Source organism: Ceratotherium simum, chromosome 9 (genome assembly GCF_057802395.1).
Source record: "Ceratotherium simum simum isolate JZ-2026a chromosome 9, ASM5780239v1, whole genome shotgun sequence".
NCBI classification, from domain to species: domain Eukaryota; kingdom Metazoa; phylum Chordata; class Mammalia; order Perissodactyla; family Rhinocerotidae; genus Ceratotherium; species Ceratotherium simum.
In genome coordinates, this window is record NC_141908.1 from 23,856,624 (window position 1) to 23,873,390 (window position 16,767).

A 16,767-nucleotide genomic window follows, 5' to 3' on the forward strand; every position below is an offset into this window, starting at 1 on the left:
TGCTGTATGTGGGACTCGGCCTCAGGATGGACAGAGAAGTGGTGCCTCGATGCGCACCCGGGATCCGAACCCGGGCCACCAGCATTGCAGCGCGCGCACTTAACCACCAAGCCACAGGGCCGGCCCTCAAGATTATTTTAAAGAACAGAATCATATTGTTAGGATTAATTTTCAGGCATAAAAGACTAGATCTGTTTAAATCCAAACTTAAATCTCATATCTATTTTAAAATTCTCTTCCCTCTCTCCAACTTTGACCTGACTCCCCCTGGCTTGAAATCTTGCAGCAAGAAGGTGACACAATTTTTATATTTACTGCTCTTTTCTATTTATTTTAGTCTCCCCTGACATATTTGCCTCTAGCTCTCTCCATTACTTGGCTTGAGGGCAGAGAAAGGACCCCACCCCCTCCATATTACTCTCCTTGGGATGATAAATAACCATTTCTAAGAATCCCCCAATTTAAAGAATGCTACAACTTCAATAAACTCTCATCACACTTCTGATCTGCTTATGTGGGTTGTCTGAGGCCAAGAGGAAGCTTAGGACAGAGGCTCCAGGACCAGTTTGGATTTCAGTTGGTAAACAAAAAGGCGTCATCATGGTAATTTCTTTAAAATGTGAGGAACCCTATTGCCTATTTTATGACCCCAACTTATCTTCCAGCTACGTCATCTACTCTTCTCCACGTGGACCTCATGTACTAATACTCTTGCCAATGGCCTTTGCTTTGCCATTACCAATCTTGGATTATTCTATTTCTTCCTCATATAATATATTCCCACTCCATCTCAGAAGCCTTTCTCCTTCAAGTCCCCTCTATAAAGCCCCTACTAATCACCACCATTGTTGCTACGACCCTCACTTTTACTACCTTCTCTAATTATATGCTATTTCTTTTTTCTTAAAACTCAATGTAACTTTATAATGGTCTTATTGAAACTATTACTTTAACGTGAGATTTAGATAAGAGCTTTAAGCTTGAGTTATATCAGTCTCGTCTTTTTATGCCTGAAAACGAGTCTTACTTTGCAATATGAGACTGTTCTTTTAACTGAAATTTTGTTAAATTTCCAGTTTAAACAAAGCTCATTGTGAACAGAAGCAATATCTTATTTATACCATCATACTTCACAGTGCCAACAAGTGTCTTTCACATAGCAAGCAGGTCTGTTTTGTCAAGATATGCTGAATTGAAGGCTGAGGAGGAGATGGAGATGTCCTGATACCACGTGGTTCATTATTGAGTGCACAGCATGCTATAAATGTTCAGTGAATAAACTGAAAAGAAGTGGAGTATATGTGGGTTCCTTTGCCTGATGTTCTCAATCATCCTAGAAAGAATTAGGTATAGTTATATGCTAAGAAGGCTGTGGATATATAAAAGATACTTAAGGAAAAAAGGTCTAGAATAACAACTTGAGAGTGTATAATAGGTTTCAATAAGAAATGAAAAACAAAACTACAGAGCGACAAGTAGCAGCAAGAGGTCTGTTAAATTGAACTGCACGAATCTATGATAGGCTAGGCACAAGAGGCTCTCTACAATACAAATGAAGTGTTGGACTTATTACAAATATGAAGGGAAGAAATTCTTTACTAGAAACAAACCCATTTCCTCTGTATCTATGGAATTTCATAACATTTGAATTATATGTATTACTTCCATTAGAATAATTATTCACAGTCCAGCAATTGATCAAATTTTCTCTACTGAGGCTATAATGATTTATTGTTCGATTATAAATTATAATTTAAAAAGAGATTTTTAAAATACTGTCACATTGGAAGAGGATACTTTTATTTTCAAGTTTATGGGTATGATGCAGACACATTCAATTGAGTTTTGTGTTTTATTCTTAGAATTAAACAAAATTACACCCTCCCTTCCAAGTCTTAATATGTAGTGGCATGAGTCCATGGGCACACAGTGGTAGGCAAGAGGTTGCACAGGGGAAAGTCAGACCCAATTCAAAATTTTTTTGTAAACCTCCTCTCCTAATTTTTTTCAGCGTTTTCTCATTATTGTTTAGTCTTTCTTTCACTTACAGTTCCAACCTTTAAATTTTTGTTATAATTTTTTCCTGAAACTGTTAAAGTTATTTTCTTATATGCTTGATATGTTTGCTTATTAATTTCTATAATGCTTAACACTATACACGTAACATGTAACACACACACATAACACACATAATGTACCCTAATCTTTGGATTTTAGAAAAACCTAACTCTCCCACATAACAAATTGATGACAGAGTAATATATTTAATATCGCTAACTCAGTTTCCTTACCTGTTAAATGGAGAAAATAATACCACTCTAGGTTTGTTGAGAGCTTTTAAAAAGAGTGAAAGGGGACCCATCGGTGAATTTTGAGTAAAGAAGTGACAGCCACTTACATTCCAGAAGGATCATTAGCCACTTCAAGAAGAACAGACTGTAGGAGCACAAAGGTAGAAGATGGTAACCCACAATCCAGAAATGTTGGCAAAAGTGATAACAGCTCAGGTTAGGGTGGTAGCAATGAAAATTGTGGGAAGTAGGTAGTGTATGAATGTATTTTGAAGCCAAAGGTAGTAGAATTTCTGGTATATTGGATATACGGTATGTGAGAGAGATACCAAAGATGATACCAAATATTTTGGCCTAAGCAATTGAAATAATAGAATTGACATCCACCAATGGAGAAGTCATAATTGTAGAGAAAGATTCAGCTGAGTTTTGGACTTGTTAAGGTTAAGATTTCTGATGGCTCTTGTTCCAGTTATCTATTGTTGCTTAACAAACCACTCCAAATTTAGAGGCTTAAAACAACAATAATTTATTTTCTCATGAATTGCAATTTGGTCAGAGCTCAGCAGGAACAACTCATCTCTTCTTCACATCAACTGCGGTGACACCAAGGCTGAGGTGACATAATGGACTCAAATCATTTGAAGGTTCACTCACTCAACACATCTAGCAACTGGTGCTGGCTGTCAGCTGAAACCTTAGCTAGAGTCGTTGGCTGGAACACCTACATGTGGCCTCTTTGTGGGGCTGCTTGGTTTCCTCACAGCAGAGTGGCTGGCTTCTAAGAGCATCCCAAGAGAACCAGGTAGATGTTTTGTTTGTTTGTTTGTCTGTTTATCTGTGTTGTGAGGAAGATTAGCCCTGAGCTAACACCTGTTGCCAATCCTCTTTTCTGCTGAAGAAGATTGGCCCTGGGCTAACATCTGTGCCCATCCTCCTCTACTTTATGTGGGACACCTGCCACAGCATGGCTTGAAAAGTGGCACATAGGTCCATGCCTGGGATGCGAACCCGAGTACCCCAGGCCGCCAGAAGCACAGAGCACGAACTTAACCACTACACCATGGGGCCGGCCCCCAGGTAGGTGTTTTATCTTCTTTTATTATATAGCCTCAGAAGTTACATAGTATCACTTCCATAATAGTCACAGGCCCATTCAAATTCAAGTGTATGGAAAAGGCCTTCCACTTTTCATTTTGGAAAAGACTTGAAGTCACATTGTAAGAAGAGCATGTAGGATGGCAGATATTGTTGTAATAAACTTGGAAAATAAAATCTGCCACAGATCTCTAAATGAAAATGTTGAATAAGCAGTTGAACATAAAAATCTAGAGTTCTGGAGAGAGGTCTGGTCTGGGTTTATACATCTTAGAGACTTTAACATTTAGGTAGGATGAGACTACAAAATAAAGACGAGAATAACACCAAAGACTGAGCCCTGGGGAACTTCAACATTAAGACGTCAAAGAGAAAAAGAACTAAGAAAGGAAAGTGAGTTGGGATGACCACTAAAACAGAACACTCAAGAGAGGTGGTTTTCTTCTTTCTCATAATGTCTCTTTGAAATCCATCCCCTCAAGATCTTCTCTAGCAATAGAAACTGAGTTTGTTCCTATATACAGTGTATACTGTTTGGTCTGGGACCTTACCCCAGCCCAGGTGATGAAACATAACTTGTCTAAATATGTCAATATAATCTCCTCCTGTTGGCTATTGACTGATCTAAAGATGGCCATGTAACCCCTTTCTGGCAAAGGAAAAACAAAGGGATTGACACTAAGACCTTTCTCTTCCCAAATAAAACAATACAGCCTAGCAAGGAAAAATGTTTTGTCCTATCACTCTTCTCCTTCCTTAAGTGTCAACATGCTCCTTGATGAGATATCAAGCATGTTGTAACAATGGGGCCATAACATCAAGCGTAAGACAAAAATATAAGCTAGTAAAGATGGCAGTTGAAAAACTTAGAAAGTGAGGCTCCCATAGACTTAATACACTCTAGGTAAATTATATAATTTGTATCCAAGATCATTCCTAACCAATACAGCTTTTTCAATTTTTATATTGTAATCTTAGTTCTAGTTTGAAGTGTGACAAATTTGTTGGCATTATTTCTCTGTCCTATATTAACCTTCTTTGTTTTCTTTTTCACTGTATTAATATTATGACAATTTTATAGCCTTTGTCAAGAAAGTGAAGCAAGTGATGATATTAGAAAAAGTACGTAACATATAACAAAAGATTATAGATTTTCCTGAGAGTTGATTTGACGTTTCATATAGATTGACTTCATTCTAAATCAGTGTTCCTTACACTTGTTTATCTCATACACCTTTGAATGAGCACCATGAATTCACGTTTCTTCTACTCGAAAAGACACAGGAGTTCTATTAATATAAAAATGTCTACTCTTTAAAAAAAAAACTCTGAAGTCAAGTCATATTAGCAATGCAAGAAACACAGTAGTGAGAAGTAATCTAAGGTTTTATAATAGGACTATTTATACATTATTGTTTAAGAGAAAAGCAGTTATCAGTCAGCAATTTATTCTTTACCAGCCACTGTACTAAGCCCTGGGGATAGACAAATAAATCAAACACATATGGCTCTTCTCTTCAAAGAGCTATAGTGAGGAATAGAGATGTTATCCAGTCCAACGAAAAATAGAGCTACTAAACAAATAAATAAATAAGCAAATATTAGTGCACATTATTTATAAAAATGAAAATACTGGGTGCTTTGGTGTCATATAACAGAACGATCTAATCTATTTGCAAGGCAAGGAAAGATAAACAAATTTAGCAAGGTAAAAGTGGGTAGGAGAACATTGCAGATAAAGAGAAGAGGCTGTTTAAAGTCTGCGAGTGGAAGAAAATAGGAAATATTTGAAAATATCTGAAAAACTAAGAAGTCCAACAGAAATTGATTGAGATAGCAAAGAGCCAGTAGGAGTCTGAGACAAAATTTACATAGGGCCTGATTAGGAAGGCTCAAAACAGAAATTTTGGGCTTTACACAAAAGTCAATGGGAATCCCTTGAAAGATTTTAAGTAAGATTTATATTAAAAGAAAAAAGTCACTCTAGCCTTTGGTGAGGTTAGGAGATCGTTTGGGAAGTTATTGCAGTGGTATATATGTAAGGTAAAAATAGATTTAATTAGGGTGGAGGTGGTGAAGATGGAGAGTAGTAGATTGATAGAAGATTTAGAAGAAATTTAGAAGATTTAGAAGGCAAAAATCAGCAGAACTTGGTGGCAGATCGAATTCATTTCTATGTTAGATACATACAGTTTGGGTGTCCATGAAACTTCCAAATGGAAAAATGGAAATGTGAAGACAGGTAGACATATGGAACTCAAAGAAAAAAAAAAAAAAAGTTTGGGATGAACATGCTGATTCAGCAATCATAGACATATAAATGAAAATTGAAGCTTTAGAAATACTGAAGAACATGGTTGGCTATCGAATGGTTATTTCATTCATTCAGCAAGTAATTGAGTACCTATTTTGTAAACAGTTCTAGGGCAGAACTTTAAACTGAGAATCTAGAAACATGTTGGTGAACTCATCTGGATTTACACACACATTAAAGAACTGCATAATAAATGTGACCCCATCAAATATGTACTAAAACATACACGAGCAGAGTGAAAACAAAGTTTTTCTTCTGCTTAGGTAAGATATTTTTGAGTTTTGTTTCAGACACTATAACTAAAAATAAATATTAATATGGATGTCTGGATTTTTTTAATGTAACTTAAGAAAACTTACTTAAAATTCAAAGGATATACGTAAATGTTAAAATTACCCTTTCTCTGGGTGCACAGCTATAGATCTTGGTTGATCCAGGCCTTGGGAAATAATTACATAACGGAAAGAACCATTGAGTCTTGCAACTTCGATTAAGTTGAAACCATGATCTGTCCAATATATGTTACCTAGGAGAAATATAGACGGGTTTATAATACAGTTATGAGAAAGAAAATTATTTATTAGTTATGGCTAAAATTAACTCTCTGAGCATTCACATAGCTATCAAGAAATCATTTACTTACACCCTATATTCTTTTTTAATGTCTACATTTCCTAAGCAGAAAACTGTAAATAAACTAATACACAAATACTTTCTAATCTCATACTTCTGTGGTTTAAACCACATAGTGATATATTTATATGTTAAAAATAAGTTGAAACTTCTCTCACCTGAAGGAGGGATCTATTTTAACTTTTTATTGGTTTCAGGCAAAAGAGAACTTCTAACACTTTTGTTTACCTGCCTCATGGAGTTCTCAGGAGATTTGGGCAAAATTAACACTACATAATCTACTTCTACAGGAACACACTTACCCGAAGGCTTTTGAGCATTAGAAAAAGTGAAGCCAAAAGCAAAAGAGACTATTTACCCTTGTGGCTAGAAGTACAAAAAATTGTTATGAGTCAGAAACAGAATTTTTATGAAGCAGATTTAGCCCCTAACAAAATAGTTGTGAAATGAAAACAGAAAACATGGATCATACCAGCAATCCAGTCAATAGCTATCCCTTCCACTCTTCCCAAGCCATTGGTAATGATATCTTCTTTCCAAGTCTGATCTCTTTTAGCTCGGCTAATTTTATTGAAGCCCATGTCTGTCCAGTAGATGGTATCATTTTCTACAGATAAGACAGAGAGAAAAAAAAAAAACCACATACTATAAAAGGTATCAATACATGTATTAGGATCACTTTGCATCAGTATTTTGGAGGTTTTCATCCTGGGTGTATAAGAGTAGAAGTATTCTTCAGGATAATTTACTAATATAAATAGTAAGAAAGATATTAAAACAACATGAAAGAACTTAGTTAACCAATTTTTTAAAATTATTTTTGAAACATATGTGGAAATGACTTATAACCTTTATTATTTTTTCTTCATTTTTACTACTCATTTTAGCTCAATAAATACTTATCCTCCAAAAATTTGCCATCTAAACATCAAACCATGTTATTTTTATCTTCACACCTATGCCTGTGTCTGAGTCCTCTAAAGATAAAGAGTATACTGCTAGAGATAATCAACTCAACAAAGTCTCAAAGTAGAGAATGGAAAAAAACATAAGGGCATTTCACCTATATTAAGGGTGTTTTAAGCATAACGTCATTCAAAATGTATAAAGTCTTAAAAATGCCTTATTATCCAATTATTCCTTTTGAAGTACTAGTTTCCCAATTGTCAACTATAAACCCCTTACATTATTTTTCAAACTCTCATTGTACAAATGGGCTTAAGAATACTTGAAGAATGGCTCTATGCTATCACAGAGTCTTTAAATAACAGTGCTTGCTGAATGTTTGAATGAAAAATGTGTATAAAGACTATAAATGAAATATATTGTATGTGCATGCATATGCATAAAGGGTAGCAATTATAGACCAATGATTTTAAATACAGCCACCAGAAAGACACTGGGGACAAATCATTAAATAATAAATTTACCACTAAGTAAGTTTTTGTGTTGTAACCTACATGGCCATTTGAAGAACAAATCCTTTAAGACCAATATAATTTCCCTCTGGCACAGTGACAGACTATGAAAATAAAGAAAAAGAAATTAGTATAATAAATCCATTTATCAGTAAGTTTTGGGATTCCATTTCAGAGGAAATATAGTCTGCATTATTTGACCCATTTGGGGAAAGATTCCAAATAACCCCTCTTCTTAATAATGATTAAGTCAGTTACACAACTGTTTGAAGCAGAGCAGAGGTACCACTTTCAAATACATAGCTGGAAAACAAGGACTTGTTTGATTTTTCCACTTTTGTAAAAATACCAGTTAACATATTTTCATTATTCAGAGAGTGAATCAATCAACAAAAATAAACATGATTTTTGCATAAATATGAAGTATTATACGCTGTCTAATTCTCTTCTGCAAACATTAGACCCATATATCCAACTGCCTACTTCATATCTCCACTTGCATGTAGAAAATGCAATCTTGATACACAAAAGACAAATTCTGGGTTTTTACCCGAAACATGCTTCTCTTGCGGTCTTCCACACAACAACTCCACAGGCCCTGGTGGTATGAATGATGGCACCTCCATCCTTAGTTTCTTGGGCTAAAAACCTCGTATCATCCTGGATCACTTTTTCTCTCACTTCACATCTAATCCATCACCAAATACTCTTATATTCAATCTATTACCAAGTATTTTTGGCTTTTTATTATTCTTCTTTCAAATCATATCCATCATCCAACCACCTCTCACTCTCCCTACTACTTGTAATGCGATCTAAGGCACTATTAACTCTTGCCTGAAGTATTGCAATAGCCTAACTTATTGGCCAGCTCCCACTTTTGCCTCAGTACTTCTCTTTCCTGAAGAGTCTTTCCTCCATTTAGGGGCCACGGTTACCTTTTTAAAAAGTAAATAAGATCATTTCTCTCCCTCCACTCGAACTCTCTAATCATTTCCCACCTCATCTAAGGTAAAATTAAGGTTCTTTCCCACCACCTTCATGATCCACCCTCTCTTACCTGATATTCTTCCACTCTCCCCCTCACTCACCCATCTCTAGTAACACAGATCTTCCTCTTCCTAAAACAAACCAAATACTGTTCTGTCTAAGGTTCTTTACATTACTTTTTCTTTCTGTCTGGAATGTTCTTTTCCCAGATAGCTGCACAGCTCTATCTTAGCTCAAATATCCCTCTTCTTACTGAAAATTTCCCTCACTACTCTATAAAAATTATTCCCTTGCCATGCTCTATCCCCCTTACCAAACCTATTTTTCTACATAGCATTTATTACTGTCAAACACATTACATATTTATTGGATTGTTCATTTAGTGTCTGTCTTCTCTCACAGAAATATAATCTCTTATATTCCTGGGACTTAATTTTGTTCACTGCTTTATCCTTGGCACCTAGAATAGTGCCTGGCACATAGTAAGCTCAAAGTAAACTTTGGTGCATAAGTGAATGAATGTGCTGTGCTGTACAAAGACCAGTTGGGAGGGGATACAAGGACGACACAGCTCTTACCATGAGAAACTTCATAAGCTCATTAAGGAACACAAGATATGCACATGAAAAAATGACATAATTCACAATAGTATAGCATGAACAGCATATAAATAGTACAGACAAGTATTTTTGCAGGAGTTCAAAGACGACATTCACAACAATCTTCACAAGTATTAGGACCCTAAATTTCTATGTGACTCTTACTTTTGCATTACTCTCTAATAGCTTTGCTGGCACTACAAAATTTTAAAATTCTGTATAATCAGGAAGTGTTCTTTCTCACATACACCACTACATCTTGCACATACCTTTGTTATTATATTGAGCTGAAATTGCATTTTTGCATTTCTTCTTAGAAATTGACTGTGAGATATTTCATAGGTAGAGGACTGCAATTGACCCAACATTTTTTTGGGGGGGGGGGGTGTTGGGGAAGATTGGCTCTGAGCCAACATCTGTCACCAATCTTCCTCTTTTTGCTTGAGGAATATTGTTGCTGAGCTAACATCTGTGCCAGTCTTCCTCCATTTTGCATGTGGGGTGCCACCATAACATGGCTTGATGAGCAAGCAGTGTATAGGTCCGCACCTGGGATCTGAACCCATGAACCCCCGGCCACTGAAGCGGAGCATGTGAACCCAACCACTACACCACAGAGCTGGCCCCTAACTGACCCAACTTTTACCAGTGAAGTCACATGTACAATAGACACTTCATGAATATTCACTCTGAGAATAATAGATTAATTTGTAATGCTGAGGCTGTTTCTCAATGGTCAAGCCCACTAGATCACAGTACTGAGGAACTGAGAGTTTCCTTGTATTCTTTCTATTAAATATATCTGGGATTTTAGTGAGAAAATCAATCATATGGTGATGCATTAAGGAGGACCAAGAGGACAGGAGAATTAAACCACTCATTCATATCTAAACCCCCTTTCCTTACCAAGTTTTTCACATATATATTGCATACCTACACACTTTAAATGGAATAATTTCACTAAGATATAAGAATATGTTTTCTAATATCTGGGAATATCTGCAAAATAAACATAAATTAAGTCAAGAATATTTTAATTAGGAATAGAATCAGGCTGCAAGATGATAAAATTTTACAACAAACTGTAAAGATACAAAATGGAAATATGTATGAAGACAAAAAAGGAAGAAAAGATTATCATAACTATGTCCTGAGGCTTATTCCAAAATATAATTTTTTTGAACTTTAATTATCCCCATTCAACAGATATGTATAGAATACTTAGTATGTGCTAAGCATTATTATAGGCAGGGGAGTATGGTGGTGAACATGACAGACAGTCCCTGTAATCATGGATTTCACTTCTGGAGTTGAATTAAACTATCTTAAGACATATGATAATTGGTAATGTATAATGTAATTACAGGATTGGACAATAGAATTTGTAATTTAAGGTTATAACAATTATAATTAGTTCCCCACAGACATAATAAGACAAATAGGGTAATTGGTAACCATTTTCAAGGATTACCATATAGAGAGACTGGGTCAGCTATTGTGCATTGTAACTACAATCAGAACCAAAAGAAAAGCCACATTTTGTCATAATGATGGTTGTCTGTAAAACAAGGGAGAGGCTTTTTGACACTGAGAAAACTTAAACTTTTTGAGTTGAGCTAAAGAGCTAACCATCTACAGAGACTAGATTATGCAGGTCCTGTCTGAAAATAAGAAATAAGAAATACAAGTCTCTTAAAGTCCTGTCACTCTTAGGTGTCTATTTTCTTATGATTAATTGCCTAAACACTTACTGATCACCTGTTGTGAACACACTAGATTCCGCGTTATCTTGGGCTGCTGAGTCCTAAAAACTTCAAAGCCATGTTTCCTGGCCTAAATTTACATGCTATTTCAGAAAACATCATACACACATGAAAAAACAACCAGATAAAATATAATATATAAGATTACTATGCTTCTCTCTTCTAATGAAATAATCACCAGCACGCTAGGAAGATAGCAGACTGGAGTGCAAGGAGTCTAGGGCTGGGTTCTTATCCTTCTTCTACCATTTACTATGAGACTTTCACAAAGTTACTTTTTCTCTTCTGGCCTCATATTCCTCTTGTATGAATATTAATATACAAATATATATATACATATATATAGAGAGAGAAAGAGTGAGTGAAACAGATACAACTAAGAGAAAGCAGAATTTAGATAACCTTTAGGGTCTCTTTCAACTCTGATGTTATAATGTTAAGATTTAATCTTTCACTTGCACTTAAAGGGAATACGGTATCTCAAAACACAGTCCAGTTTTAGCTGTTATCTAAATCTTCCTTTTTCCCTATAATTTTTGCTCATTTTAACTAGCTCTGTTGTTTGGGGCTAAAAAGGGTAATGCATGATTTTTTTCCCAGAGTATGCTGCTAGTACCTATTAAGCCACATTTTTTTTCATCTACAGAACTCTACATTTATCCTATTAAATGGCAGCTTGTTCAATTTGATGAAGAATCAGGGATCCTGCTTGTTGACATTTTAAAAAATCATATGTTATCCAATGAAGGCTTTTTGTGATATCTACAAATTTGACAAGTAGGTTTTCTATATCTTTATTTAAGCCAGTGACAAATGTGTTAAACTGGATCAAAGATATGCTTTTGACATACCACTGGAGACTTCCCTATGAGGCAAATTGTTTCATTTTTTTATTATACCTTTATAATTTATAATTTATGCATATTTAAGTGCACAAATCTTAAGCATGCAGCTTGATGAACTTTTTCATATGGAACGTAGCCACGTAACCACCACCCAGATCAAGACATAGGTCACTGTCAGCATCCCTGAGGGCCCTGTTGTGTCCCCTCCAAGTCAGAAGCCCTCCTCTTCCCCAGTGGGTAGCCACTCTTCTGACTTTTACTGTCATAGATTAGTTTTCTGAATTTTCTACAAATGGTATCACATAGTATATATTCTTTGGCATGACTTCTCTCATTCAATCTATGATTGTTAGATTCATCCTTTTGGGTGCATGTACCATGCTTTTTCACAGTGTGAAAAATGCCATGAAATACCTATTTTGAACATTCAGGTCGTGTTCAATTTCTGGCTATTATAAATAATGATATGAACATTCTTGTCCATGTCTTGTAGTGAACATACACAGTCACTTCTATTGGGTACATACCCAGAGGTAGAATTGACAAGTCATGGGATAGTTGTAGTAGGTAGGGCTTATTTTAATACATTAATTAATTATCTCAAACAATTTTCTCCAAAATAAGAATCTACCATATAGACTTTCTACAACTATTGTTGAGCTCAACTACTCCCTTCAAATCTGGCTGATTCAACCATGAGGACCTCCTAGTACAGATGAACAGGCAAGAAATTCCAAAGATTCTCTTATTACCAGGAACTAGTCCAACAGGCTTATCTATCTTGGTTGATATGGTTTACCTTGTCAGATAAGGGGCAAACGACTGGCTTCAACCAAGGAATGGCTTTAGAATGTGCTATTATTAAACAGTAAAGGAGAACTTTTTATTTCAGCTTCCTCCCCAATGATTAGTATTTTTCTTTTCTTCACCAGTGCTGAGTAGATCTGAGAGGTAAAAATCCCAAGATACTGATTTTTTTGACGGGTTTTTTATAAAAATTATAATACATTTGTAAAAGGACTATATCTTAAAGCATTTATCACACATCTCCAGGCTTTAGTCCTTTGGTTTGTCTGGGATTCTGGGAGGAAAAATGAATATAACAAAAACAACCATAACTTTGGTAAAAGTAATTACATCTAACCTTAACTCTGAGAACATCGAAAGACTGTAAACCTCTCTGGCTCCTATTATTATTGTTGTTGTTACTATTATGCAAATAAGAGTAAAATTGTGAGCATGGAAGGAGTTTGAGAATTACTGACTATTGGGTTAAAAGGATCTATGAAGAAAATGAAAGAGAAAAGGAAGGAAGGAAGGAAGGGCGGAAGGGAGGAAGGGAGGAAGGGAGGAAAGACAATTTTACCATTGGCGTAGCCATACCCAGCTGCCAACATAATTTAACAGAGAATATTAGGGATATGAGAAGAGTAAGATAAACTGAGGGGCTCTGAAAAAAAATTTTTTTTTTCAATTTTGTAACTGTTGCTTGAGGGAGAAGGTTCTTCTACTATTTTTTATCAATATATTGCTCATAATTTAAAACCAGTTTTATTGCACTAAGTCTAAATGTATCTGTATTTTGGATCTACCACTAGTATGAGAAAGACAACTGGATAACAAAAAATTTATTGACATGATTAGTGAGGCTACGAAAATTAGAAATTGCCTCAGAACTTATTAAAGAGAAATCTTACTATAAACTTCCTTTTACCTTTAAAAAAACTCTGGCATAAACAAATCCTTCTGAAAGGGTCTGAGTTTGGTCATTAGATCTGGTAATGAGAATAGATTCTAGTACCTAATTCCTAAGATAATAATTTGGTAAATGAGGACATGGAAGCTCAGAATCTGGTTGACAAATAGGAGATTTACTTTTCTCAGGTTTATAAACTAAGAAAATTGTATAAATTTTGTAGAAAACAGGAATCTTTAATAATAGGTTCCAGTAATACTTTCTTAGAGTTTACATATAATTCGTTAAGAAAGTCAAGTTCGATACACAACACAATAAATTACTTAGGAACAGCTTTAAATTGTGAGTATTAAAATTGACAAATTTTTTTAGCTTAATTTATCTACTCAATTTCTTTGTTTCCATCCTGTTTGACCCACTATACTCTAGCCCATACTTTAAAAATAAAGACAGTTACAGGCCCAAAAGTATACGTTAACATGGGAGATTCTATATAAAGTAGGTTCTGGTTTCCTGATAAACTTCAGGCTTGGGTTCTAAAGGATGTTTATCTATGGCTATTCAACTATTGTCAATTAATGTACTCTTTATTACCTTACAGAGAAAGCTGTTAAGATTTTATTGTTTCTGTCCTTTTAGCTTTTGTTGTTATATATAAATAAGACTCGGCTGTATGGAGTCAATATAAACTCATGGGACTGAAGCTTATACAGAACCTACACTTTAACTTTGCTGGGATCAGATAGAACAACATCCCTCACTCTGTCACCCCTCCAACAACCAACTTTTACTTGAACTTGAATTATTTACTACCACTTTCAGATGAACTGGTTGCAGATATCTTTCTCCTTTTGAGGTCAGAAATATAAGCATTCTCCATGGTTTTTATTGTCATTTGTCAGCTGTGATCCTAATAGATAGGCGCAGAAATACAATTGTTTGTACATTTACAGAGGCTGCTTTAAGGCCATGCAAATTCATTAATTCCTCTAGTATAGCTAAAATAATAGTTTCCAAATTGATTTTCATCCTAAAACTTTGACAGATATTAACAACTACCTCTAATCCAACCCTATCTTTTGCTTTTTCAAAAGTCACCTTCTCTAAATTTTGGGAAGAGACTTTCTCATATCACTCTTACTTTTTCTAATCATCATGTGTCTCACTGCAATATTTTGTTCCTGTTCTGTGTCACTTCAACCCAGATACCAGACTCATTCCTTTTCCTTAACCCATTTCTTATTCTGCCACACACACTCACAGGGATAACTATTCACACAAACATGAAATACAAACAGTGCAACAGAATTTATGGAAGCATGGGATAGGGAGATTTATTATAACAACATAGAAACTTCAAACTGCAAATTAGATATCCTTATTCTAAAAGGTGCTCTGGCCACACCCAGAACAGGTGATTTTTCAGTGGCAGCTTCACTTTATGCCCCAGTCTCACACCTTATCCCCAGCTTCTCTCCTCTCATCTCAGTTTATCACTCCCTCCCCTTTCTGATTACCCACTCTCCGAAAAGAAACCCTCTCTAACCATTGCCCCCATCCTCAGCAACAGGTCTGCCTCTACATAGTTTAAATCCAGTAGTTCTCAAATGGCTGCCCATGAGAATTTCCCAGGGAAATTTAAAAAAATATATCAAAGATGCAGCCACACCTCAGATTTTAAATTGTTTAGTCTGGGGCAGTATGCAGTCTGAGAATTACTAATTAACCCGTCAAAGATACAGATAACAAGAAAAACTCTTGTTATTTAACAGGGTCCAAGATCTTGTGAAGGGAGATTTCTAATATAAAATGCTACTCTCTCCTCCCCATACCTCACTCTGATTCACGTTACAATCTCATTGCTAGTAATGGCTCACTACTAAAGGGATTTCCAAGGAGAGAAGAATGAGAGAGGAGCCTGACATAGTCTCCAGAATATCAGATGTGGATTTTTTTTCTCTCCAGTTGGAGGACGCTTTTAACTTGAAAAATATATATATTTTTAAAATTTGCTCAGTGGATTCTGATATGCCACTGGCCCCAGATCTGTTGGAAATTACTCTCTTCAATCTATGCCTGAATCAAGCCAAATCTCAAGGCAGCTCCTAGAGAGGTTACTCCGCTTCGATCCTTCACCACTCCCAATAAGCTGGCGTTTATTGAACTATAATTGTGTCTTATGCCACAGGTATGTATTCTTCACTTGATTTTTTTTCCTTCAAATTATATAGGTGTTTTGAGCCCTGAAATTGACCACATTCCTCTCTTTGCACTGGTTATTAGAAATACGAAAATTAAATTTGCTGCCAACTTGTAGCAAAAACATAGAATTTTACAATGTGCATTTTATCCCTAGTTTCATGTTATTTTTATCTTCTCTAATTTTTCTCTTACTCATTTCCTTACATCTTAATTTTTCATTTTATTGCAATTTCCAAAAGTTTGGAAGTTACATAAAATAACTTTTAGAACAAGATGAGATATATATTTTTTTTAACATCTCAAATCATATGTTATAGACAAGTGAGACATCAAAGTCGGGTATACACACTGTAGGGAAGAACTCTGAAAACCAAAAGAATCTAAGACAATGCAAGAAAATGTTAACATTGCAATTTTTACATTTTTGTTCCTCGTTCTTTCAAAATTTCTATTTAGGTGTATATTTTATAACATATTAAATCATAATGTTTAATACAGAAATAACATATTCTTTATAAGTAAATAATTTATTAATAAACTAAACAAACATGTATTTTAAACAAAACCTCTTTTTCTTTAACTAGTAGGTTATACAATAAAAAAGAAGTTTAGTACCAGTGGTACAGCTGCTACTTTCCATTCATGCCCCGTTTTTGGCACATTCAGTGCCATGACGTACCAGTTGAAACCCCTGGCGCAGACTATGAGAGTTATAGAAATTGAGAAGAAAGCAAGGTCAGTCAAGGTCGTCAGGAAAGACTTCACGGAAGAAGCGAGGCTTTCACTGATCCTTGAAGACTGGGTAGCATTAGGATTAAGAGAGATGCACAGTATAGTTCACAGACACCTAGTTGAGATAAAGAACCAATTTCATAAATTCGATCATCTTCATAATAAGGGGGCGGCACAACAAGATCA

The 16,767-nt window shown here is 35.3% G+C and overlaps 1 protein-coding gene across 5 annotated transcripts in view; it reads right to left on the bottom strand.

Annotated features, from left to right (window-relative positions):
• The window catches only part of LRP1B (LDL receptor related protein 1B), a 1,862,264-nt gene that overhangs the window by 471,593 nt on the left and 1,373,904 nt on the right, over positions 1-16,767 (bottom strand). For all 5 annotated transcript variants that reach the window (XM_087435122.1, XM_087435120.1, XM_087435121.1 and 2 more), the window contains exons 37-38: positions 6,809-6,943; positions 6,100-6,229 (exon numbers count right to left, since the gene is read on the bottom strand). In XM_087435122.1, the coding sequence (XP_087291248.1) occupies positions 6,100-6,229; positions 6,809-6,943 (265 nt within the window). The remainder of the gene's footprint in view (positions 1-6,099; positions 6,230-6,808; positions 6,944-16,767) is intronic.